The 27,970-nt window shown below is 41.9% G+C and overlaps 1 protein-coding gene across 2 annotated transcripts; it reads right to left on the reverse strand.

Annotated features, from left to right (window-relative positions):
* Positions 1-926: 926 nt before the first annotated feature.
* PRRC1 (proline rich coiled-coil 1) lies at positions 927-27,952 on the reverse strand. Of its 2 annotated transcripts, none has more exons than XM_070766681.1 (10): positions 27,838-27,952; positions 25,879-25,938; positions 23,865-23,984; positions 21,359-21,742; positions 19,338-19,492; positions 13,429-13,531; positions 11,155-11,318; positions 10,229-10,332; positions 8,710-8,812; positions 927-2,392 (listed from the first exon to the last, which is right to left on the reverse strand). In XM_070766681.1, the coding sequence occupies exons 3-10, from the start codon at positions 23,959-23,961 to the stop codon at positions 2,183-2,185; spliced, it is 1,320 nt and encodes a 439-aa protein (XP_070622782.1). In that variant the 5' UTR covers positions 23,962-23,984; positions 25,879-25,938; positions 27,838-27,952; the 3' UTR covers positions 927-2,182. The 2 variants fall into 2 exon arrangements, with proteins under 2 accessions (XP_070622782.1, XP_070622783.1); XM_070766682.1 differs by lacking the exon at positions 27,838-27,952 and adding an exon at positions 26,981-27,431.
* Positions 27,953-27,970: the final 18 nt, after the last annotated feature.

The following is a 27,970-nucleotide window of genomic DNA, read 5'->3' on the forward strand; positions in this document are numbered from 1 at the left end:
GGGGTCATGTGACCATGTTTTGAGGCCTGGCAAAGTCAGGAGTCACCGATTCGTTTAAATGTGGCAAGAAAAGTCAAGTTTCAAAGAAATTTGTGGACGATTACTTAAACGTGAACCAATTGTGCAGCAACAGCCAAAAAGCTAATAGCATAGTGTTCCCTCGATTTTCGCGGGTTCGAACTTCCGCAGAAAGTCTACCAGTTTTTCAAAAATATTAATTAAAAAATACTTTGCGGGTTTTTTCCCCATACCACGGTTTTTCCCACCCGATGATGTCATATGTCATCGCCAAACTTTCGTCTGCCTTTAATAAATATTTTTTAAAATAAACTTTAATAAATAAACATGGTGAGTAATAATCTGAATGGTTGCTAAGGGAATGGGAAATTACAATTTAGGGGTTTAAAGTGTTAAGGGAAGGCTTGTGATACTGTTGATAGCCAAAAATAGTGTATTTACTTCCGCATCTCTACTTCGCGGAAATTCAACTTTCGCTGGCAGCCTCGGAGCGCATCCCCCGTGAAAAGCGAGAGAACACTGTACAATCCTTGGATGTATACACAGAGAAATAGAATAAAAATGACACTAAAACTTTAGCAAGGGCCACACCTGGAATACTGCATCCAGCTTTGGTCGCGAAAAGTTGCTGAGACTTTGGAAGAAGTGCAGAGAAGCAACCTGGAATTAAGATAAAACTTCCTGAGGACAATTAGCTAGTGGAACAGCTTGCCACCAGAAGTTGTGGGTGCTCTCAAAACTGGAGGCTTTTAGGAAGAGCTTGGACAGCTATTTGTCTGAAATTGTATAGGGTCTCCTGCTTGAGTAGGGGTTGGACTAGAAGACCTCCAAGGTCCCTTCCAACTCTTGATTTATTAGCATCTGCTGAAGACTCTTAAATGCTTTAAAGGTTAAAAAGACAACAGTCCTACTGGAGCCGTATTGATTTAATTCTGATTTACACCAAAAACACAAGTAACATTCTTGGGAAAAATATTAAGAAACTGGCTAACCAGGTGTTCTATATAAAACTGTATTTTGAAAGCCTCTAAAAAAAGGTTACGCAGTATAAATTGAGAAGCTTGTACTAAATGTTATCAAAATATTCTCTCTTCGCAGTTTATAAATATGAATCGAGAGCATCCAAGTACAGAATATATATAAGAGATAAGAGAACAGAGACAGAAAAAGGATAAGAATTTGCTTTTTGGAAAGTAGCGATTACATTTAACTGCCAACAAAATGCAATTTATTTTGCTTGTGTTAACGGTGGCCCTCCATCATCCTTCGATATGCAATATGGACACAACGGGAAAAAGAGTTTTCTTGAAGGGAAAATATCAGGAATCTTAAGAGGGCTACGCAAACTTTGATTCTGAAATCTGAAGGCAATTCCACTGAATAGATTTGTTTGAAGAAAATGAAATGTTGGGGAGGAAACAAATATCTTGATCATCTGAATATTTCAATTGCTTTTCAGTGTTTTCATCTCCATGATTTGAACCAATCAGTTTCAAAGCCTTCAGGTTAAGAAAGAACGATTTTTAAACAGGGGCCTCATAAAACTCACCTTTTAAAAAGAAATTAGAAAAAGAACCCTGAATTACAACTATTCCGTAATGCCCTATTTTTGGAAGATCCAAGAATGCCACTGGATCCGAGTTAACTTTTGCAAGATAGACAAATCTCGCTCTTTTGTTTTAAAAATCCTATTTTGGTTGCCTCTGCCTCTATCTTAACTCCCTAGGAGGAAGACAGAGAATACAAAATTTAAAAAGGGGATATTTTACCAGGCCAAATATTTACCCCGACCGCCCATCCTTACAAGCATCAAAACGCCAAGACGTGGGATTTTCAGACTTTGGATTCTGAATGATTCCAAATGGAACTTCTCCAGTCTTAATTACAGACCGGATACATTAGCGGCTTCACGTTTTTAACTTTAAAATGTGCAGCGCTCAGAATGTATTTTAATTAATGCAACCCTTTCCAACCAGGTGGTTTTCCAAAAGGGATGGTCTGTAAAAACTGGAAGTACCAGCCCAAGCACATTACGGGGTGAGAAACAGGGAGTAAACAGTGTTTTTTCTCCGCCTCCCAAACTCTGCAATTAATTATACCATGGTCTTTCAAGACTGAAGGATGCCAAGGCTTGGGGTGGAAGGGGAAATTTCTGATTTTCCTTTCAAATGGTCCTTTGGGGTAAACGCTGCTTGTACATCCCTGCGATGGCTTTGGCGGCGCTGTAGATCATCTGTTGGCGCGACATGCCCGTGAAGGATGCGTGCCAGTCGGTGCTGTTGACGTGCGGCAAGTTCCTGGCGATCACCTCACCCACCGTCACCAGCAAACCCGACCACCGGAGGTTGTAGTCCGCGTGAGTCAGACTCTGCGCCTGGAACACGAAGGGAAAACAGGTGAGCAGAGAAGCGCGATGAGGGCCGGGGCCTTGGTGTTTTCTCTCTGCGTTTTGATCTGCGACGGTGTTTGTGTGAGTCGGGAATGAAGAGCAAACTTGTCGGTTAGATCTTAGAGGGACATGATTTACAAACGGGATGGCACACACTTCTTTGGCATGGAAAAAAAAATAAAATACATACTGTATTTATCGGAGTATGAGACGTACCTTTTCCCTCCCTAAAAGAGGCTGATTTGGGTGTGTCTTATACTCTGAATGTAGCTTTTTCTCCCCCAGCCCTAACTAGTTGCTCTTAATTTGCAGGCTCTTTCATTGTTTCTTCTGCAAAGAATGTTTTCCAAGCCCTAAGTCTTTGCAGGGTTTTTTTCACTGCTCTAAATTGCTCCGAATAAATTTCTTTCCAGCCCTAACCCAGGTACTAACGATATTCTCAGGTCTTACCTGCTTGCAAGCTCCTTCATTGTTGCTCTCTGCAAAGAATGTTTTCCAAACCCTGTCTTTGTAGGGTTTTTTTTTTTCATTCTCTACTTGCTCCAAATGTTTCTTTCCAGCCCTAACCAGGTGCTAACAATGTTCCCAGTTCTTACCGGCTTACAAGCTCTTTCATTGTTACTTTCTGCAAAGAAGGTTTTCCAAGCCCTAAGTCTTTCCAGGTTTTTTTTTTTAAATTGCTCTAACTTGCTTCAAATGTTTCTTTCCAGATGCTAATAATGTTCCCAGCTCTTGCTGGCTTGCAAGCCCTTTCATTGTTATTCTCTGTTCTGCCGGGCTCTATGGTAAGAGTCTCCCGAAAATTCAAGGGTACAAATTTCAAGACACACACACACTTTTGAACATTCAAAACAACGTTCTTTATCACAAAATTCAAAAGAAACAAAGCACCCTTTTTGTATTGCAAAGAGCACTCGTCCCAAAACAACCTTGTAGGCTGTACAATTCCCTTAATCAGTCCTTAAGTACTTAGCTAGCAGCTGTGAAGAAACGTCACAGCCCGCCTTTGTTGTGGTTCTGTCTGAGGCCCTTCAGGGAACGGCTGATCTTCTGTCGGTTTCCAGCTCAGAGGGAGATGATGAGGAACAGGAGGTGCAGGCAGATGAGGAGGAGGAATCCCAGGCTGAAGAAGAGGGAGAACAGCCAGGGTCCCCCCAGAGGGAGCTCTCCCCAGCAAGCAGCCTGGATTCCTTAGAGGAAAATGCACAAGCCATAATTGATCTGCGACAGAGAAGAGCTACACAGAGAAGGGACCAATTGGCTAAGTACTTTCAGCATTAAAGAGGCAACAGCTGGGTTTGGGTGTGGTGCTCTTTGGAAAGGCTAAAAGGCAGACCCACCCTTCCTGGCTTGTGGAGTTTTATCTTTGAGAGTCTTGGGACCTGGCTGTGAACTTTGGCGTCTTGGAATCCTGGTTTGTGCCTTTGACTACTGAAACCTTGGGGTGGGTGTGCCAGCAAGAAGCTGTGCCTTGGGTGTGCCAAGAAGCTGTGCCTTGGGTGTGCCAGCAAGAAGCTTGCTGTATTGTCTGGACATCAGGACTCTGCTGTAAAGTATTATAGCCTGTCTGTTGGGAAGAACAGGTTTTCCTCTGTGTTTATTTTTTCCAGCTATAAAGTACTTTTGCTTTTACCAGAGTGTCTGGCTGTTTTTTCCAGTTGGTGTTGAGGTCTGGGGGAACCCAGACAGAACAGCCTTCTTCTAACAAAGTGAGACACACACACTTTGCTCTGCTTTGGTTTCAAAGGCGTGAAAAATCAACAAACAAAGTCCGGAAAACAGCAAGGCACGGTCCTGAAGAACTGCGATCAGATAATCTTCCACAACGGCCAAACCCACACGATGCTATTTGTATCAGCAGCTCTAATTACTAGAGCCCCACCCAAACACAAGTGGCCTCTCTTATCTCCTGTAATATGTCCTCAATTGGTCTGTTCTATGCATAACTCTGTGCCTGCGTGGGTCCAAGACTTCTGCATCCGAATCGACCGAAGATAATGGAGATTGGCTTCCTGGGCTGTGTGCCAAGCCCCACTCTTCCAAGCCACTCCCACCTTCTTCTTAATCCGAGGAAACTGCACTACCTGACTCTGTCGGCAATAAAACAGGCCTATGACATGTTGATGTTTCCCCTGCATCCACCTCCACATTCCTTGGGGCAGGAGCTGGGCCAGAGCCAACCACAACGCTCTCTGAATAAAGTTTTTTTAAAGCCCTAACCTAAATAATGTGCTGAAGCTGACCAGATTAAGGAGGTTAGCCTTAATACCTGGTAAGTAGATTCTTTCCCCTATTTTCCTCCCCAAAAACTAAGGTGCCTCATATACTCCGAAAAATACGGTAGCTACTTCCAGAGAGACACAGTTAGAAATTCACTTATATTTAGTATGGGAAAAAATAAAAACTAAACATTACTTGAGTGTAGCACACTGGACATCTATTATCGAAGCTTTATCACACCCAAGCCGAGTTAATTGGGATTATATTAAAAATACAAGAATAAGAGAGATGAGAAGAAAAATATTACATAAATGGTATTATACACCAGTACAATTAGCACGTTTTCAAATAACGAAGAAAGGAAATTGTTGGCATGGGTGCAAGGAAAAAGGAGTATTTATGCATATGTTTTGGGAATGTAATAAAGTTCAAAAATTTTGGAAACAAATACAAGTGGAAGTGAACAAAATTACGAATGGTAATTGGAAAATAACTAAGGAAGCAGCATTATTGATAAAAAATAGTGAGGTAAAAGAATATGAAGAAATCAAAATTGCAGCGATAGAAAGTGCCCAAGCAACTATAGTGCTTGGGTGGAAAAATGACAATAAATGGACGATAAAAAATTGGTGCAAATATATGGTGGATCATATTCACTATGAGATTATGGAAATTAGACTACATAATTATAATGAAGGGAAATTAGCAGCAACAATGAGGCGGTGGGAGAAGGTTAAAAATTATATATTAACAACATCAGTAAGCGATGCAAATGTAAGAAATAAAATTCAATCACTCTATAAAGAATGAACAATGTAACCCAGAGACAAAGCATATGAAGGATATAAAATTGATTCCTCCCTGGTGAAGGGTTTTTTTTCTGTATGGTGATGGTACACTTATGTTTTCTGTTTTGTTTTTTTGTTAAATTTTTTTAAAAATCAATAAAAAATTATATTTTTTTTTAAAAAAAAATTGGGATTATATTCCAAGGTACAAGGATATTTTAACAAAGAAGGGTGAATTAAAATCTGCACAAACTTTGGAGAAGCAGGGAATACAAATGGATTGGTTTACGGATGTTGTGGTTAGCTCTGGCCCAGCTCTTGCCCCAAGGACTGTGGATGTGGGGGAGACATCCACATGCTGCAGGCCTGTTTTGCCCCCCCCCCCCCGTGGAATCTGCTGATGAAGGCTCCTCTGACCAAGAAGACATGAGTGACAGGGAGGAGGAGAGTGTGGCAGACAGCTCAGAAGGAGATCAATTATCTAGCTCCTCCTTGGATTCAGAACAAGAGTTAATGATACAGCCACGCATGCAGAGAGCGATGCATAGGCAGCAACAACTGAGAGATTATTATCAAAGAAAATGAGGCCACCTGTGGTTGGGTGGGGCTGTGGTCATTAGTGAGGCTGCTATAAATAGCAGCCTGTGGGTTTGGCCATTGTGGAGGATTATCTGATCGTTGTGTTTCGTGACTGCTTTACTGACTTTGACTTTTTGTGTGCTGATTTTCCCCCGCTTTGAAACTAAACCAGAGCAAAGTGTGTGTCACTTTGTGAATGAAGAAGGACTGTGAATTGCCTCACAGCTGCAAGCTAAGTATCACAGAACTGATAAGGGACTTGTACAAATTACCAGTTTGTTTGGAGACCAGTGCTCTTGGCTATACCAAAAGAGGACTTAGGTTAAGTGAATTTTCATTATAAAGAACATTGTTTTGAATTTTCAAATGTGTGTGTGTCTGAAATTTGTACCTGTGAATTTTTGGGAGGAGTCTATCAGAGAGCCCGACAGAACAACGAGATTGCAGTTACAATCAAGATTTGAGACAGACAATAAATGTGGATCATTTGCCAAGCTTCCGAATTTTGATTATGGGGATGCTGTGACGGTTCTTAAGTATGAAAAATGGTCATAACTCAACAATGTTCCCTGTTGTAACTTAGAAAGGTCACTAAATGAACCGTGGCAAGTTGAGGATTACTTTTTTTGAAACTTAGGTGCAGACAGAATCTGGTTTATAGAACACAGCCTGAAATTACCAACCAACCAATTTGGAGTAATGCTGCACGAACTGTGTTTTAAGTTACATCAGGGTTAGCAACTGAAAGCACCAGGGAGCTGTGGAATTGTCCAACTGGGAAGTGTGATAACAAAAAGTGTGTGTGTGTGTGGCTATGTGCTCAGTGGTTTCTGGTGTGGCCAAAGTCACAAAGACTCCTAAGCCAGCCGTGAGCAGCCACCGCCAAAGAAATCCAATGCAATCTTAGATTGTATTACTAGAGGGACAGAATTAAGATTATGTGAAGTGATTGTGCCACTTTATACTAGACCAGTGAGGCCAGACTTGGACTATTGAGTCCAGTTTCGGTGGCCATAATATTAAACACATATTGAAACTCTAGAAAGAGTGCAGAGAAGACCAAAAAAGATTAAAGGGGCTGGAGGCTAAAATGTGGAAACTGCGTACTGTATATTTAGATTTAGGGAAGAGAAGGATTTAGGGGTAACATGATAGCAGTCTTCCAATATTTGAAGGGTTGCCGCAAAGAAAAAGGGGTCCATTTATTTTCCAAAGCCCCAGAAGGCAGGATAAGAACTTAGATATTCTTTCCCCCTAGGCTTCTACAATTTATGTACGGTATGTTTGTATGTATGATTGGTTTTAAAATAAGGGTTTTTAGCTGTTTTAGTATTGGATTGTCGCATGTTGTTTTTACCACTGTTGTTAGCCGCCCCGAGTCTATGGAGAGGTGCAGCATACAAATCCAATAAGTAATAATAATAATAATAATAATAATAATAATAATAATAATAATAATAAAAAACAATGGATGGAAATTAATCAAGGAGAGAAGCAACCTAGAACAACGGAGGAATTTTAACTAAGGAGGACAATTAACCAGTGGAACAGCTTGCCACCAGAATCTGTGAGTGCTTCATCACTGGGCATTTTTAAAGAAGAGATTGGACACCCATTTGTCCGGAATGGTATAGGATCGCTTCATTCAGCAGAGAGTTCCAACCGTGTCATTCTGATGCAAGGTTGTTCTTTGTCGAACAAGCCACAACTGGCTGGGCCTCACATGATATTAAATCATAGGTGATGGATGTACACCAAAGACTAAACCAGGCTTGACAATGTGAGCAGACCTGCCTACAGAGACCACTTTTACGGCCTGCTTTGACATTTTGCTCACTAAAGAAAAAATACAAACCAGAAGAGCAAAATCACATAATTACAGATTAACAGGGTTGGAAGGGACCTTGTAGGTCATCAAGTACAACCCCACCAAAGAAGAGACCCTAGAACATTTCTGACCAATGCCAGTCCAGTCTCTTTTTGAAAGCTTCCAGTGTTGAATGAAGCTCCCACAACTTCCGGAGATGTGGAGTTAGAGGCTGAGAACCAACCAGAGCCTGTGGCACTTCTAGAGGTGTTATTGAGTAACTCAGGAGATGACGAAGAGCCCCTTATAGAAGCAAGGGTGTGCAGAACTATGAGCAGACAGGATAATTTTTAGGAGAAAAAGGATTGGATGTGAATAGATCTATAGAACACTTGGCCACGCCTTGTGGCTATATAAGGGGAAGTGTCACGATGAATCAGTGCAAAGGACAATGTTCAAACAATGGCAGGATGTGGTCTCCATGATTTACAGATCACCTTTGCTTCAAGACAGCTTTAAATATCCACAAATTGCTCCTCCAGGACTTCTGCCAAGATGCTGGGAGTTTGAATGATTAACAGACCCTTCAAAGAGATTTTTAATGAGTTCTTGGATTCCGTCCTGAAAAGATCATTAGCCATGGATCCCTGCCCACTTTATTTTTACCTTTAACCATTTTATGCTATGCACATTTTTGACCAATATATTGCCATCTTATACCTTTCCGTCTATTTGTATGTGTATGCGTGTGTGTGTGTGTGGACGTATTGTCTGGGATTCTCTTGCTTAGACAGAACAGTTGGACCCTGGTGGCAAAATTGATTTTGCAAAAAAAGTAAAAAAAAGGGGTTGAAATTGTCATCCCTACCTTGGGGATGATCTCACTTTAGGAGACATAAAAGACTCACCTGTTGTATGTATTCCACAGGTATCGGTGTGGCCTGAGTAAAGCTTTCCAAGTGAATCCCATGGACTGGATCCTCCAGGATGAGGCAACCAATATCAAACCATCTATAAAGATTTTTTTGGGGGGGAGGAAGATTTGAGGTTTTATTCCATTATACTGATGTCTACCCAGAGGCTAATTAGACCAGCCCTTCCCAGTGTCCCCCAGTTCGGGATTCTGCCTCTTAATACAGGTAGTCCTTGATTTACAACAATCCATTTAGTGACTACGAAGTTACCACAGCATTGAAAAAAAGGCGGGGGCTTTTTCACACGACGGTTGCAACTCCCCCCCCCCAATGGTCATGTGATCAAAAGCTGAACGCTTGGCAACTGGCTCGTATTTATGATGGTCGCAATGTTCCGGGGTCATGTGATCCCCTTTTGCGACCTTTCAATTCCAACAAGCAAAGACAACAAAGGGGGTCGGATTCACTTAAGCACCGTGTGACTAACTTACTGTATTTTTTGGAGTATAAGACGCACCCTTTTGCCCCCTAAAAGAGGGTGAAAATTTGGGGGGCATCTTATGCACTGAATGTAGCCCCAGCCAACCTCTCAAACGGAGGTTTCGCAGGCTGGAAAAAAGCCTCTGAAATGGAGGTTTCGCAGGCTGGGAAAAAGCCTCTGAAACGGAGGTTTCGCAGGCTGGAAAAAAGCCTCTGAAACGGAGGTTTCGCAGGCTGGAAAAAAGCCTCTGAAATGGAGGTTTCGCAGGCTGGAAAAAAGCCTCTGAAACGGAGGTTTCGCAGGCTGGGAAAAAGCCTCTGAAATGGAGGTTTCGCAGGCTGGAAAAAAGCCTCTGAAACGGAGGTTTCGCAGGCTGGGAAAAAGCCTCTGAAATGGAGGTTTCACAGGCTGGAAAAAAGCCTCTGAAATGGAGGTTTCGCAGGCTGGAAAAAAGCCTCTGAAACGGAGGTTTCGCAGGCTGGGAAAAAGCCTCTGAAATGGGGGATTCATGGGCTGGAAAAATGCCTTTAAAATTCACAGGCTGGAAAAATGCCTCTAAAATGGAGGACTCACAGGCTGGAAAAAAGCTTCTGAAACAAAGGCTTCACAGGCCGGAAAAATGCCTCTGAAATGGAGGTTTCGCAGGCTGGAAAAATGCCTCTGAAAGGGAGGTTTCACAGGGTGGAAAAATGGGCAACTGGTTCATATTTATGATGATAATTGCAATGTTCAAGGCCGTGGGATCCCCTTTTCTGACAAGCAAAGTCAGTGGGGGAAAGCCAGATTCATTTAACAACCGTGTGACTAAGTTAACTGAGTTGCTAAGCGATTCACTTTAACAACTGTGGCAAGAACGATTGTGAAACTCAACCAATGTCTCACTTAGCAACCAAAATGTGGGACTCTATTGTGGTCGTAAGTTGAGGACTACCTGTATAAGCGGGGAGGGGAGGGACAGGGAGAGGAAGATGGCAATTCTTTATCTAACTCAAAATAATTCCCAGCTGACTTTGAAGTGCTAGTTAATCTTACTTGTCAGGGAGCAATTCTGCAATAAAGCTCTCCACGGACACGGCTGGTTGCTTCTGGTGGATGACTCCGGTCCTGCGTAAACTGTCCAGCCTCTCTTGGGCCCCCTAAAAGTCAAGGAATGTACCCAAAGCAGGAATCAATCCAGAGTTTGCCACTTCAGGCCAACTATGTCCCCTAAACTAAAACAAGGCCCAAAATAGAGTAGTGGATAGAATAGAAAATGGGAATAGAATACAGAATAGAATAGAAAGAATGAAAAAAACAATAGAACTAAATAAGAATAGACTAAAATGCAGAATAGAATAGACAATAAAATAAACAGGAATAAACTAGAATAGAATGAATGCAGAAAGAATTTAAAAAAGAATAGAATGAGAAAAAGAATGATAAAAAGAAACATAGAAACATAGAAGACTGACTCCTGGTCCATCTAGTCTGCCCTTATACTATTTCCTGTATTTTTATCTTAGGATGGATCTAGGTTTATCCCAGGCATGTTTAAATTCAGTGACTGTGGATTTACCAACCACGTCTGCTGGAAGTTTGTTCCAAGAAAGGAAAGAATAGAATGGATAGAAAGAATAGAAAGATTCTTATGATTTATGATGAATGTATTTTATGACTATGATTATGATTTATCACTTATATCTTTTATGTACACTGAGAGCTTATGCCCTGAAGTCAAATTCCTTGTATGTCCAATCGTATCGCCAATATTCCTATTCCATTCCATTCTAATTTCTATTCTATTCTAATTTCTATTCTATTCCGTTCCATTCTAATTTCTATTCTATTCTGTTGTGTTCTATTCTATTCTAATTTACATTCTATTCTATTCTAATTTCATTTGTATTTTACTCTATTCTACTCTATACTCTATTCTGCAAATCTTTGGAAATTCCACACTTCACTTCACCATCACTCACTTTCAAACCAGCTGCGTAGCCAACAGGCTGGGGGGCTATGTTGGAGTGGCCGTCCTCCCCCGTCACGGTAGCCATACCAAACACATCCTGGAAAGCTTGTCTCACTGCAGCGACCTTGACCTCCTTCAGGGAGGTGACCACGATGTCCAGTTCTCCTCCGGATTCTAGAAAGCCAAAAACACTCAAAGTTACCTTTGTGCCAAGGACGAGGCTGAAACAAGCCTGGCCATACCACAACGGTATCTTTTATCACAAAGGACACTTGTAAACCTTGCCAAGAAAGGACCATAGAGTCAATGCTATGGTTTTCCCAGAAATAATGGATGGCTGAGAGTGTTAGGCCAGAGTGAGTGCTAAGCATGGATACTTCTGAAATGTGCTGCTGAAGAAGACCTTAGAGCAAGGGTCTCCTACCTTGGCTGTTTTAAGATCTGTAGACTGTAACTCCCAGAATTCCTCAGCCAGCGTTGCTGGCTGGACAATTCTGGGAGTTGAAGTCCAGAAGTCTTAAAACTACCAGGTTTGCTGGCTGGAAAATTCTGGGAGTTGAAGTCCAGAAATCTTTAAATTGCCAATACAGTGTTCCCTCGATTTTCACGGGGGATGCGTTCCGAGACCGCCCGCGAAAGTTGAATTTCCGTAGAGATGTGGAAGTAAATACACTATTTTTGGCTATGACCAGTATCACATGCCATCCCTTAACACTTTAAACCCCTAAATTGCAATTTCCCATTCCCTTAGCAACTATTTAGATTATTACTCACCATGTTTCTTTATTAAAGTTTACCCTGGGGGGAGGGGGAATTATTGAACCCCTCAGAGAGGGTCCGCAACTTGGGCGTCCTCCTCGATCCACAGCTCACATTAGAAAACCATCTTTCAGCTATGGCAAGAGGGGCGTTTGCCCAGGTTCGCCTGGTGCACCAGTTGCGGCCCTATCTGGACTGGGACTCACTGCTCACAGTCACTCATTATTATTATTTATTAGACTTGTATGCCGCAGACTCGGGGCGGCTCACAACATGCCCTCATCACCTCGAGGTTCAACTACTGTAATGCTCTCTACATGGGGCTACCTTTGAAAAGTGTTCGGAAACTTCAGATCGTGCAGAATGCAGCTGCGAGAGCAATCATGGGCTTTCCCAGGTATGCCCATGTTACACCAACACTCCGCAGTCTGCATTGGTTGCCGATCAGTTTCCGGTCACAATTCAAAGTGTTGGTTATGACCTATAAAGCCCTTCATGGCATCGGGCCAGAATATCTCCGGGACCGCCTTCTGCCGCACTAATCCCACGACTGGTTAGGTCCCACAGGGTTGGCCTTCTCCGGGTCCCGTCGACTAAACGGTGTCGTTCGGCGGGACCCAGGGGAAGAGCCTTCTCTGTGGCGGCCCCGACCCTCTGGAACCAGCTCCCCCCGGAGATTAGAACTGCCCCCACCCTCCTTGCCTTTTGTAAACTTCTTAAAACCCACCTCTGCTGTCAGGCATGGGGGAATTGAGACATCTCCCCCGGGTCTATACAGTTTATACATGGTATGTTTGTGTGTATGTTTGCTCTTAATAATGGGGTTTTTAGTGTTTTTTAAATTATTAGATTTGTTTTACATTGTCTTTATTGTTGCTGCGAGCCGCCCCGAGTCTACGGAGAGGGGTGGCATACAAATCTAATAAATAAATAATAAATAAATAAAAGTGAAGGGCTACTGGAACGCAGTATATAACTGGTTGCAAGACATAATGGAATTTACTCCTGAATTCTTTTTACTCGGAATAATGAAGAAACAGTATCCAAAAAACCCACAATATCTAATCATACAGATTATAATGTCTGTGAGAATAGCATATGCGCGATATTGGAAAAACAACTCAATCCCACCAGAAAATGTACTTATAGACAAAATCTATGGAGATAAACAGGCTGATTATGGACCTTAAAGGATTAAATAATTCAGAATACTATGAAACATGGAAGAGGAGGTACAACTGGATTAGGAATAAAAGAGAGGACTGAGAAACAATGTGAAATGACCGATGAAAAAATCAGAACTAGGTAAATCTAATGTAATGTCTATTATTAAGTAGATATAATGTAAGAAAAACGGGTACAGGTCTGTTTTAAATATTGCAATGTTCTAAAAATGAAAAAAAAAAAAAAATGTAGTCGAGGGTCTTTCTTTCCTAAGGGACTAGATTGAGGCAGGACTGACAGTTAAGAGCGGATAAAAGTCCTAATTCGGGATGACACAAAAAAATGTTGCAGCTTCCCTTACTCATATACGGGGCCATGCCAGGGTCCAGGGTTGTGATCATGGTCTCCACCGAGTGTTTGGTTTTATCCAGCACCGACTTGACCACAGGATTGCCAGCCACGCCCTGGAGGAACAAAATGTGGAAGTCACTAAACTTGGCTTGCTCGCCAGGCTAACATGACCCCCCCAAACACGGTCTGACTTCTTGTTTGCTAGCATTCTAGATGGTTATTGTGGGGAATAAATGGGATATTGAGTATTACATGAATCACAAGCAGCAGAATATATGAGGGTTTCCTACCTAAGCAGGGGGTTGGACTAGAAGACCTCCAAGGTCCCTTCCAACTCTGTTATCATCATCATCATCATTATTATATTGTTTAGGTCAGTGTTTCTCAATCCCTCCAATTTAAGCACCATGCAATTCCAAGAATTCAGCCCCCAGTAGAGGAAGCCTATAACTTACGACCACAATGAAGCCTAACATTTATGTTGTTAAACGAGACATTGGTTAACTGAGTTTTGCCCCACTTTACAATATTTTTTTGCCACGGTTGTTAAGTGAATCACTGCAGTGGATAAGTTAGTAACCTGGTTGTTAAGTCAATCTGGCCTTTCACCACCATTTTAAACATTTAAATATGTCAAAGGGTTAAATAAGGTCCAGGAGAGAAGTGTTTTTAATAGGAAAGTGAACACAATAAGGGGACACAATCTGAGGTTAGTTGGGGGAAAGATCAAAAGCAACATGAGAAAATATTATTTTACTGAAAGAGTAGTAGATGCTTGGAACAAACTTCCAGAAGACGTGGTTGGTAAATCCACAGTAACTGAATTTAAACATGCCTGGGATAAACATATATCCATCCTAAGATAAAAATACAAGAAATAGTATAAGGGCAGACTAGATGGATCGTGAGGTCTTTTTCTGCCGTCAGTCTTCTATGTTTCTATGTCTTTGTTTTTTTAGAAGGTCGCAAAAGGGGAACCACGTGGACCCCGGACACAGCAACGGACGTAAATATGAACCAGTGGCCATATTGTCTGGATTTTGATCATGTGACCACGGGATCCTACAAATGTTGCAGCTGTGAAAAATGGTCGCAAGTCGCTTTTTTCTCAGTGCCGTTGTTACTTTGCACAGCCGCTAAATGAACTCTTGTAAGTCGAGGACTACTGATATGGGTGTTAGGCCAATGCCATGGTTTAGTTGGAAACATTGACCTGCCACACTTCATGCTTTAGAATGTATTTTTGCTGTGGGAATTTGGGCGGAGGGATGTAGAGATGTAGCCATAACAAATTCCTTCTAGATTGTCAAGGTCATCCTTTGTTCAGCACCTGCCCGGAAGCTGACGGGAGCAGCGGACACATTGGCGAAAGATGACTGGTCAACGTGATGAACTTGTGGGTGTGGGAACAAGGGAATGAACTTTAAACTGGGTAGAGAAACCCTCGTAGCTTTAGATTCAGGTTTCTCCCAGGTGTGCCAACATGGCTCTGTTAATAAATTGGAACTTCCACTGCGCCACCTTGTCTCTAACTTTGGATGCTATTTTGAACCCTGCCAATGGGTTGGACAAGCTACCTGGTGAATGCTAGTAGTAAAAGTCCACATTTCTATTTTTTTCAGATTTCATTTTTCAGATTTATGACTGTTGCAGCATTCCCTTGTGATCACATGATCAAAATCCAAGCAACAAACAAAAAAATACTTTAAAAAAACGTGCCCAACACCAATAAAACCCCACCACCATTTAGGGGGTTATATTATTTACAATAAGTTTCCATTTCTTCCTTAGCTCCGGTTTACATTTCTTAACATACAAAAAGTGATTGGAATCTATTTTTCACATTGTCGTCATAAATTCTACTTAAGATATAATTTTTCACCTTATTCCATCGTGCCATCAGCTTCTCCAATTTATTTTCATCAAAGTTATTTAATCTTATTTCCATAATTTCGAAGTGGATGTGGTCCACCATGCACCAGTACCAATTCTGGATTGTCCATTTATTGCTATCTTTCCAACTTAATACCACTACTGCTTGAGCGCTTTCCAAAGCTATTGTTTTGATTTCTTTAAATTCTCATAATTCCCCATATTTAACTAGTATTGCTACTTCTTTTATGTTTAGCATATGATTTATTTCATTCTGTACTTCCTTCCAAAATTTTTGAACTTCAACACATTCCCAGAGCATATGCATAAAAACTCCTTTACGGTGGTTGTGTCCTAAAGGTCGCGTGATCCCATTTTGCGACCTTCAGACAAGCAAAGTCAAAGGGGAAGCCAGGGTCACTTAACTGCCTTAACTGATTTAAGAACCGCCGTGATTCAATTAAGAAACGCAGCAAGAAAAGTCATACAATGGAGCAAAATTCACTTAACAACCTCACTTAGCAACAGAAATTTTGGGCTCGCGTGGTCATAAGTCAAGGAGTACCCGTAGAATGATTGTCGGAGGTCCTGATTCTGTTCAGTCACAGGGATGCTTACACACCCACACTGAGAGCATATGCATCAAAGACATATTTGTTGTGTGTCCAATCACACTTGGCCAATAAAATTCTATTCTATTCCATTCCATTCCCTATTCTACCTATTCTGTTCTTCTTATTCTATTCTAAGCTCTATTCCATCTATTCTGTTCTGTTCTAATTCTATTAATTCCTATTCTATTCTATTCTGTTCTATTCTATTCTCTATTCTACATATTCTGTTCTGTTCTAATTCTATTCTATTCTGTTCTAGTCTATTCTCTATTCTACATATTCTGTTCTGTTCTAATTCTGTTCTAATTCTATTCTATTCTGTTCTATTCTATTCTCTATTCTACATATTCTGTTCTGTTCTAATTCTGTTCTAATTCTATTCTATTCTGTTCTAGTCTATTCTCTATTCTACATATTCTGTTCTGTTCTAATTCTGTTCTAATTCTATTCTATTCTGTTCTATTCTATTCTCTATTCTACATATTCTGTTCTGTTCTAATTCTGTTCTAATTCTATTCTATTCTGTTCTATTCTATTCTCTATTCTACATATTCTGTTCTGTTCTAATTCTGTTCTAATTCTATTCTATTCTGTTCTAGTCTATTCTCTATTCTACATATTCTGTTCTGTTCTAATTCTGTTCTAATTCTATTCTATTCTGTTCTAGTCTATTCTCTATTCCAGTGATTTTCAACCTTTTTTGAGCCGTGGCACATTTTCTACATTTACGAAACCCTGGGGCACATTGAGGGGGGGGGGGAGCTAAAAAAAGTTTGGACAAAAAAATTCTCTCTCTCTCTTCCTCCCCTTCACTCTATTTCTTTCTCCCTCCCTCTTTCTCTCCCTTCCTTCCTCTTTCTTTCTCTCTCTCCATCCCTCTTTCTTTCTGTTCCTTCCACTCTTTTTTGCTCTCTTTCTCTCTCTCTCTCTCTCCCTCTATGTCTTTCTCTCTCTCTCTCCTTCCCTCCCTCTCTTGCTTTCTTTCTCTCTCTTTCTCTCTCTCTCTTTCTCTTGTTCTCTTTCTCTCTCGTTTGCTTGCTTTCTCTCTCTTGTTCTCTTTCTCTCTCACTCGCTCTTTCCCTCTCTTGCTTTCTTTCTCTCTCTCTCTTGCTTTCTCTCTCTCTTGCTTTCTTTCTCTCTGAGCTTCGCGGCACACCTGACCATGTCTCGCGGCACACTAGGGTGCCACGGCACACTGGTTGAAAAACACTGCTCTATTCTACATATTCTGTTCAGTTCAGTTCTAATTCTATTCTTTCCCCCATTTCTCTATTCTATTCCATTCCATTCTATTCTCTATTCTGCATATTTTGTTCTGTTCTAATTCTTTTCTAATTCTATTCTATTATGTTTTAGTCTATTCTACACTGCTCAAAAAAATAAAGGGAACACTTAAAAAACACAATACAACTCCAAGTAAATCAAACTTCTGTGAAATCAAACTGTCCACTTAGGAAGCAACACTGATTGACAGTCAGGGTCACCTGCTGTTGTGCAAATGGAATAGTTGTGCAAATGAAATATTCAATGAGAATATTTCATTCATCCAGATCTAGGATGTATTATTTGAGTGTTCCCTTTATTTTTTTGAGCGGTATATATTCTACATATTCTGTTCCTATTCTATTCCTATTTCATTATTCTATTCTGTTCTATTCCATTCTATTTTATTTTATATCAGAATTGCCCCCACCCTCCTTGCCTTTCGTAAGCTCCTTAAAACCCACCTCTGCCGTCAGGCACGGGGGGAACTGAGACATTCTCTTCCCCCTAGGCCTATACAATTTATGCATGGTATGTTTGTGTGTATGTTTGGTTTTTAAATTAGGGTCTTTTAAACTATTTTAAATATTAGATTTGTTATATGTTGTTTCACTATTGTTGTTAGCCGCCCCGAGTCTACGGAGAGGGGCGGTATACAAATCTAAATAAATAAATAAAGAAACAAACAAACAAATAAATAAATACAGTGTATTCCTATTTCTTTCTTCTAATCTACACATTCTATTCTCCATCTCCCGAGGACAACCCCATCTGTCCGTCCATTACCCTGGGGGGGGAATCATTAACCCCCTCAGAGAGGGTCCGCAACTTGGGCGTCCTCCTCAATTCACAGCTCACATTAGAGAAATATCTTTCAGCTGTGGCGAGGGGGGCGTTTGCCCAGGTCCGCCTGGTGCACCAGTTGCGGCCCTATTTGGACAGGGACTCACTGCTCACAGTCACTCATGCCCTCATCACCTCGAGGCTCGACTACTGTAACGCTCTCTATATGGGGCTACCTTTGAAGAGTGTTCGAAAACTTCTGATCGTGCAGAATGCAGCTGCGAGAGCAGTCATGGGCTTCCCCAGGTATGCCCATGTTACACCAACACTCCGCAGTCTGCATTGGTTGCCGATCGGTTTCCGGTCACAATTCAAAGTGTTGGTTATGACCCTTCATGGCATCGGACCAGAATATCTCCGGGACCGTCTTCTGCCGCACAAATCCCAGCGACCAGTTAGGTCCCACAGAGTTGGCCTTCTCCGGGTCCCGTCGACTAAACAATGTCGCTTGGCAGGACCCAGGGGAAGAGCCTTCTCTGTGGCGGCCCCGACCCTCTGGAACCAACTCCCCCCAGATATCAGAGTTGCCCCCACCCTCCTTGCCTTTCGTAAGCTCCTTAAAACCCACCTCTGTCGTCAGGCATGGGGGAATTGACATGTTCCCTCCCCCTAGGCTTATAAAATTTATGCATGGTACGCTAGTATGTATGATTGCTTTTAATTTGTGGTGTTTTTTAAATTAACTTAAATATTAGATTTGTTTTACATTGTATTGTTATTGCTGTGAGCCGCCCCGAGTCTGCGGAGAGGGGCGGCATACAAATCTGATTAAACTAAAGTAAACTAAACTAAACTTCTCCGGGTCCCGTCGACTAAACAATGTCATTTGGCGGGACCCAGGGGAAGAGCCTTCTCTGTGGCGGCCCCGACCCTCTGGAACCAACTCCCCCCAGATATCAGAGTTGCCCCCACCCTCCTTGCCTTTCGTAAGCTCCTTAAAACCCACCTCTGTCGTCAGGCATGGGGGAATTGAGATATTCCTTCCCCCTAGGCCTATACAATTTATGAATGGTATGTCTGTATGTATGATTGGTTTCTTAAAATTGGGGTTTTTTACATTACTTTTAATATTAGATTTGTTCATATTGTCTTTTTACTGTTGTTAGCCGCCCCGAGTCTACCGAGAGGGGCGGCATACAAATCTAATAAATGAATGAATGAATGAATGAATGAATAAATAAATTTTCTAGCACAAGTTGAGCTGATGCATCGTCCTTCCCCTCCCACAGCCCGATACCCACCCACCTCCCACCTCCTGAGATAGGCCGCCAACCTGCAAAGGCTGGGGACCCCTGCATTCCAAGGTCGCTAGCAAAGTACCGCTTACTTTTATAAAGCCCCACAGTCCTCCCGTAGATGCTTCGTTGTGCACCCCAATGTTTTGGTGGTTTCCATGATCCTCTGGAAAAGTGATGGAAGAGCCGCTCGGTAAGGTGGAGGCAGACATAGGGGCCGGCTGCGATACAGGGCTTGCCAAAGGACCTGAAAATCAGAATACAGGCGTGTAAGAGCGGCAGCTGTGACAACCAATATTTATAGAGATGCTCAGCCTTCCAGGTTGTCCCAAAAGTTGTTTTTCAGGAGGCAAATGGACTTTCTGGGGTTTTTTTTCCTTTTAAAACCTTTCCCTTGTCGTTCCTTTGGGACGAGGGAATAGCAATATTGATTATAATAATTTAATAATAATAATGTAATATTTATTTATTTATTAATTAGATTTGTATGCCGCCCCTCTCCGTAGACTCGGGGCGGCATACAAATATGATACATATCCAATATTAAAACTAATTTAAAAACCCATTATTATTTTAAAAAAAAACATTCAATTCTCCACAATTACACCATTCTCAAATGCTAGAGTCAGAAAGATGGGGAGGGGGGAGAGGAATGTCGCTTGGCGGGACCCAGGGGAAGAGCCTTCTCTGTGGCGGCCCCGGCCCTCTGGAACCAACTCCCCCCAAAGATTAGAATTGCCCCCACCCTCCTTGCCTTTCGTAAGCTGCTTAAAACTCACCTCTGCCGTCAGGCATGGGGGAATTGAGATCCTCTTCCCCCTAGGCCTTTACAATTCTATGCATGGTATGTATGTATGTATGTTTGGTTTTTTATATTAATGGGTTAATTGTTTCTAACATCAGACTACTATTGTACACTGCTTTATTGTTGCTGTTAGCCGCCCCGAGTCTCCGGAGATGGGCGGCATACAAATCCAATAAATAAATAAATAAATAAATAAATTAGTCTCCCCGTGCCTGGTGGCATAAATGGGTCTTTAACATCTTGTGGAAGGCAAGGAGGGTGGGGGCAATTCGAATCTCCAGGGAGAGTTGATTCCAGAGGACTGGGGCTGCCACAGAGAAGGCTCTACCGCTAGGTCCCGCCAGACGGCATTGTTTAGTTGACGGGACCCGGAGAAGGCCAACTCTGGGGGACCTAATTGGCCTCTGGGATTCGTGCTTATTTGACCCCTATGACAATCCTTAAGTGTTTTTTACCTCATGATTCTTGACAAATACATATACAGTGTTTCCTCGATTTTCGCGGGGGATGCGTTACGAGACCGCCCGCGAAAGTTGAATTTCCACCAAGTAGAGATGCGGAAGTAAATACACTATTTTTGGCTATGAACGGTATCACAAGCCTTCCCTTAACACTTTAAACCCCTGAATTGCAATTTCCCATTCCCTTAGCAACCATTTAGATGATTACTCACCATGTTTATTTATTAAAGTTTATTTTAAAAAATATTTATTAAAGGCAGATGAAAGTTTGGCGATGACATATGACGTCATTGGGCTGGAAAAAACGTGGTATAGGGGAAAAAACCGCAAAGTATTTCTTAATTAATATTTTTGAAAAACCGTGGTAAAGACTTTTCGCGAAGTTCAAACCCGCGAAAATCGAGGGAACACTGTATCTTTTTCTTTTATGTACGCTGAGAGCATCTGCACCAAAGGCAAATTCCTTGTGTGTCCCCATCACACTTGGCCAATAAATAATTCTATTCTATTCTATTTTCCAATGGTCTTAGGCAACCCCTGTGAAAGGGTCATTCGACCCCCTCAAAGGGGTCGCGACCCACAGGTTGAGAACCGCTGCTCTCAAAGGATGCAGATGACCGGTTGCCTTGAAGGGGTATCAATCCTTCTTTTCCCCACCATCTCATCAGAACTGAAGAAATTTCAGAAGCAAAATATTTTCAGACAAAAAAACAAGGAAGTCCAGTTGCCTCTTGAAAAAAAAGCACCTTTGGGACGTTGACATTCTACGCTTTAAGCCAGGCATTTGTGTTGCTGTAGAAGCGATAAGGTCAAAGAAGACACTCCGCCGTCGTCTTTGGAAGCGTACCTGGGACGGGCAGGGCCGTGTAGGAGGGCATCAGAGGCGTCTGGGGTGCTCGTCCCGCGTGGCCTTTAGTGATGTCGTAGCTGGACGTCATGGAAAAGCCCGAGATCGGAGGCCCAGGGGGAGGCATGGAAAACCCCGGAGGCCCGGGAGCACAGCTGGGCGGAACGGCAGGAAACTGAGTCACGGGGTTACCAAAAGTGGAGGTCATCGGAGCAGCGACGGAAGGCAGGCTGGCGGTCCCCGGAGGGGGGCTTGTGCAAACGGCTGCAGGAGGCAAAAAAGGGGCCGGAGGTGCAGAAGGAAGGGAGGAGACTAACGGGGGTGAAGTGGGAGAGAAGGCGGGAGAAGGAAATGAGGATGTTGTGGGGTCCTTTGGAAGAGGAGCTACCATCAGGGGAGAGGGGGAGGGAGAAAAAAGCCGGAGAAATGAAAATTAAAATTGGCCCCAGGAGCGTAGACATGTGAAATGCAAGGTTATTTAAAAATATAAAATAGATTCATCTATCCCCCCACGATTCGGAAGAAATTATGAATGGAAATATAGACATGTAATCTTACAATCAGTCTGCAAATATTTTTTTTTTTGTTAAATTCATTCCTTCTATTAACGCAAAAGGAAAAAAGCAATCAGTTAACTAACAAAAATAGCATAATAAGGAAAAAAGAGCATAGAAAGAAAATATGACGCTATATATAGGCTGTTAAAAAATGATAGTCAATAGGACAGTTGACCCTTTTTTTTCTTTTAATTTTTACACATGATAAGATTGAGATATGTATGTATTTTATTTTTTCTACATGCATGTTTTTTTATGGTCTGTATTTGTGTTTGTTTTTGTTGTTGTCTTGAACATAAATAATCAATAAAGACTGTATATTATTTTATCATATTTGGTGGGACTGTGAAAAACTAAACCATACCGGGAAAGAATTAATGTGTGGATAGGAGAGATGCTAGATTAAAAAATAGAACACCCCCACCCCACCCCCCCGGAACTTTTTCTATTGGGAATAGAGAAGCTAGAAAAAAGTCTTGATCTTGATATACTTCATATTACACATACACATACACTTTGCACAAGCATGGAAAAATGATAATCTACCGAAAGAAGCAGAGGTAATTGAAAAAATAACAGCCTGCGCTGAATGGATAAATTAACATATGAACTCAAAAATAAAGAATGTATTAGTTCTTTATTATAAATGCTGGGATAGATGTTATTGTCGGATGGAAAAATGGAAAAGTTCAAAATAGATAATTAAAAGAAAAGTAACGATTAAGGAAAAAGAAATAGAAGCTTAAGTATCGGGGGAAAGAAAAAAGAGAGAATAGAGAATGCATTCCATTCTCTATTCTATTTCTATTCTCTATTTATTCCATTCTATTGCATTCCATTCTCTATTCTATTCTATTTCAATTCTATTTCTATTCTCTATGTATTCCATTCTATTGCATTCCATTCTCTATTCTCTATTCTATTCTACTCTAGTCTATTTCTATTCTCTATTTATTCCATTCTCTATTCTATTCTAGTCTATTTCAATTCTATTTCTATTCTCTATTTATTCCATTCTATTGCATTCCATTCTCTATTCTATTCTACTCTAGTCTATTTCTATTCTCTATTTATTCCATTCTCTATTCTATTCTAGTCTATTTCAATTCTATTTCTATTCTCTATTTATTCCATTCTATTGCATTCCATTCTCTATTCTATTCTATTCTACTCTAGTCTATTTCTATTCTCTATTTATTCCATTCTATTGCATTCCATTCTCTATTCTCTGTTCTATTCTATTCTACTCTAGTCTATTTCTATTCTCTATTTATTTTGTCCTCTATTCTATTTTATTCCATTTCAATTATCTATTTATTCCATTCTCTTGCATTCTATTCTCCATTCTCTGTTCTATTCTATTCTATTTCTATTCTCTATTCATTCCATTCTATTCTCTATTTTCTATTCTATTCTACTCTAGCCTATTTCTATTCTATTTCTATTCTCTATTTATTCCATTCTATTGCATTCCATTCTCTATTCTCTATTCTATTTCTATTCTCTATTTATTCCATTCTATTCCATTCTATTCTCTATTCTATTCTATTTCTATTCTCTATTTATTCCATTCTATTGCATTCCATTCTCTATTTCTATTCTATTCTATATTCTACTCTATTCTATTCTAGTCTATTTCTATTCTATTTCTATTCTCTATTTATTCCATTCTATTGCATTCCATTCTCTCTTCTCTTCTCTTCTCGAGAAAGGTACCTTTCTTTTCATGAACACTTGAGAGCATATGCACCAAAGACAAAATTCCTTGTGTGTCCAATCCCACTTGTCCCATAAAGAATTATAATCTAATCTAATCAGACTGTTTAGGGTGGCTGTTTTTACCCATGATTGTTCAATCACCCCACGCCACACACGTAGTTTGCAATTTTTGTTTTGCAGGGACATCGGGAAAGCTTGCAGAACATAGACACGGTCGGGGAAAGGAATACCTCGTGAAACTTGGGATGCAGGAGTAGAAGCAGCCCAGGTTGTGGTGGGTGGTGGGGTCGTCGGGGGCGTTGTCTCTATCCCGCTCTCTTCCATCATGTTTTAATTGCAGTAACGCAATCCTGGGGGGGGGGGGAAGGAATATCATAGTCAGAAAACGGAGAAACACAGAATCCAGCAAGAGGCAACCAAATAAATCGATAAAACAAGATACTGAATCAATACAGGTAGTTCTTGACTTATAACAGTTCACTTAGCGACGGTTCGAAGTTACAAGGTCACTGAAAAGGATGTTTTTTTTCAGTTATGACGGTTGCGGCCTCCACAGGGTCGCGAGATCAAAATTCAGATGCTTGGCCAGTCTTCTATTTATGATGGTTGCAGTGCTCCGGAAACCAACTTGATCAAACTTCTGTCAAAGAGTCAGAAGCTGGATTCTCTTAACAAACCATGGGACTAACTTAAACAACTGCGGTGATTCATTTCACAAGTGGGGCAGGAAAGGTCGTAAAATGAGGAAAAACTCACTTATTCAAAACTCAAAAACTTAACTGTTTTTGTTTAGCAGCAGAAATTTCAGTCACAAGTTGATGACTTATCTGGACACCTTTCCTTTTTTATATATATTATTCTTTACAAGACTGTCTGCTTCTAATTCAGGGAGGAATCTCCTAAAACATTGGAAGGCGACTTCTGTTCCATGGGTTGATTGTTCTCACTGTGAATCAATTCCTCCTTATTTCCAGGTTGAATCTCTCCTTGTTCAGTTTCCATCCATTGTTCCCTGTCAGGCCTTCTAGTGTTTGGAGAATAGCTTGACCCCCTTCCTCCTCTCTGTCTCCGCTGGTCTTTCTCTTCTCTAGACTAGCCAAGCCCATTTCCTGCAACCGTTCATTGTATGTTTTAGCCTCCATAGAGACTGCCCATGATGAAGAAAAGACAGAAACAGAAGTAAAATGGAAGCTGGTCACACAACTGCTGAAAGTCATTAAATGAATCCATTGTTCCCCTTGGCATGGTTATGGCAAAAGATTTAAGATTTAATTGGATTTGTATGCCGCCCCTCTCCGAGGACTTGGGGAGGCTCACACACAGCATGTACAGAAAAAAACAGGAAACAGTAATAACAATCCAATTATTACTACAGTGTTCCCTCGATTTTCACGGGTTCAAACTTCGCGAAAAGTCTATACCACGGTTTTTCAAAAATATTAATTAAAAAATACTTTGCGGTTTTTTCCCTATACCACGGTTTTTCCTGCCCGATGAGGTCATATGTCATCACCAAACTTTCATCCACTTTTAATAAATATTTTTTTTTAACAAACTTTAATAAAGAAACATGGTGAGTAATAATCTAAATGGTTGCTAAGGGAATGGGAAATTGCAATTTAGGGGTTTAAAGTGTTAAGGGAAGGCTTGTGATACTGTTCATAGCCAAAAATAGTGTATTTACTTCCGCATCTCTACTTCACGGAAATTCAACTTTCGCGGGCAGTCTCAGAACGCATCCCCCGTGAAAATCGAGGGAACACTGTACATTAAAAACAATCTTTAAAATTATAGTTAAAAAACTATCAATACCATTCATTCAACAATCATCCTCAAAACATTCATTGGTCATGGGGGAAGATCTGAGGAACCCCAGGCTTGGCGGCAAATATGAGTTTTTAAACTCTTTCGGAAGGCGAGGTGGGTGGGGGCAGTATGAATCTCCAGGGGGAATTGGAAGTGCTGGTGGTTTGTGGTCATTGTGACACTGCAAATGGCTGAGTGTCCAAAATCAGTCACATGCCTGTGAGGTGCAGGGGGAATCACAGCTGGAATTAACAGAATAACAGAGTTGAAAGGCACCTTGGAGGCCATCCAGTCCAACCCCCTGCTTGGGCAGGAGACCCTAATTCGTTTCCGAATTCTGGATCTGACCGTAAGTCCCCTTTTTCAGGTGGGTTCATAACTTCAACTGGTCACAGAATGACTAGGTGAGAAGCAAGGATTATTGGAAGGATCACTCACCTGCCCTGCTGGTTTTCCTGTTCACAGGACGATACCTTCCATTGTGCTTCAAAATTTATCCTGGCGGAGAGGAAAAGAGAAAGAAAGAGAGGGATAACAATCATCCTCTTTTTAACGAACCCATAATCCCCAGCAGGGTGAAGTCTGGAGCTGAGTCTTTCCTGGTTGGATGCCATTCCCTGTCACCAATGCGGAATCCCCCCCCCCCCCTGCAGATCTATTCTCAATGTGCCCAGGAAGAGAAATATCAGCCTCTACCCGGGGATCGAACTCAGAACCTCCTGATTTGGAGGCGGGAACTCCACCTCTAGGCCACGGCACCATTCAAAGAGAGAGATAGGCAAGGCAAACAAGGGAAAAAAGGGAATAATAGGAGGGAGGTTGTATTTACACAACATGAAGAGCTGAGGAATAATGTTCTGGGTTTGCGCAAGACATGTATGTGCAAATTAAAATAAAATATGGGCACCCAAGGAAAGCCACCCCCAGAATTAACCAAGGTGAAGATCAGCCAAGCTGAGAAAGACCTCTGGAATGCAGTCACTAACAGTCCTTGACTTACGACCACAATTGAGGCCAAAATTTCCATTGCTAAGCCGGGCAGTTTTATGACAGACGTATCTTGTCTTTTTATGTACACGGAGAACTCATGCACCAAAGACAAATTCCTTGTGTGTCCAATCAAACTTGGTCAATAAAGAATTCTATTCTATTCTATTCTTCTATCTTATTCCTATTCTATATTCTCTTCTTTTGATACATGAGTTGTCCCCCGTCTTAACAACCTTTCTTGCTGCCGTTGTTAAGAGAATCAAGGTTGACTCAGCCTTCCGTCCTTTCAAGGTCGGTAAAATGAGGACCCAGACTGTTGGGGGCAAGAGTCTGACTCTGTAAACCACTTAGAGAGGGATGGAAAACGCTGTAAAGGGGGTATATAAGTACTATTGATAGTGGGACTTGTTGATTAATTTTTAATCCATCTTTATTACTTTTATCAATAGTTCAAGGTGGCAAATATACCTAATAGATTTTCCTTTTCCTATTTTCTCTACAACAACAACAACCCGGTGGAGTGACACCAGAGAGACTGACCCAAAGTCACCTTTTTGGCTTGCGGCTTGCAGTCTAAAGCAGGACCAAAATTCAGGCTTCCAGGTTTTACCCTGATGTTGTTTTAACTACTAGACCTGATGGTGGGACAAATAAAACACCCCCTCCCACTCTCTGGGTGTCAAAAATAACTCTTGCACTTCTGTCAAATAGTGAAATTATTTCACAAATAGTGAACTTGATTTTGTGTGTGTGAGAGAGACGGGGGGGAAAGAAAGGAAGAATTAGGCTAAAATAGGAGGGAGAAAACCCCGGGAAAGGGGGGAAGGAAGGAAGGAATTAGGCCAAAATGGGAGGGAGAAAAACCTGAGGGAAGAAAGAAAGAAAGAAAACGTGGGAGAAATGAAGAGAATCGGTTGGAAAGAAGGGGGAAGAGGAAGATGAAAACGCCAAAGAGGAAAAAGAGAGAAGGAAAGGAAACAACGAAGAGAAGCCACAGAAAAAAAAAGACAAGGCCACCCAAGAGGGAGAACTACGACTCCCGACATGCCGCGAGGTTCGGCCTTGCCACCATTTGCGCACGCGCCGGCCGGCATTGCCACGTCTCGGCGATTCGCTCCGTCGCGTGCGTGCCCCCCTCCCCCACCGAGCCACCCCCCACCCTCACCGCGACGCTTAGGCCCGGCCGCGCGCTCGGGTGCCACGCGCGGGCACGGGAGACGGGGAAGAAGAGAAATAAGCCCTCTATGAGGGGATGAGGGGAGAGTGGCTGTTATGACCCTCCCTCCCGCCACCCCTATGTTAAAAGCACGACCCTCACCCATAATCATCATATAATATGTGTATTCCCCCCCCCGGCAGCGAGACTCCTCCCCCCCCAATAAAGGAAAGACCCCCGTGCGGCCTCACCTCAGCCTCCCGCTCGACGCCCGGTGCAAAATGGAGGGGCGGGGAGCTCGGCCAGGGCCGCCTCCGCCGGCTGCCACGTTCGCTCGCCCCGCCACGAGGAGGAGGAGCCGCCGCGGCCCCAGGCAGGCAAGGA

This window comes from Erythrolamprus reginae, chromosome 13 (assembly GCF_031021105.1).
Source record: "Erythrolamprus reginae isolate rEryReg1 chromosome 13, rEryReg1.hap1, whole genome shotgun sequence".
NCBI lineage: Eukaryota > Metazoa > Chordata > Lepidosauria > Squamata > Dipsadidae > Erythrolamprus > Erythrolamprus reginae.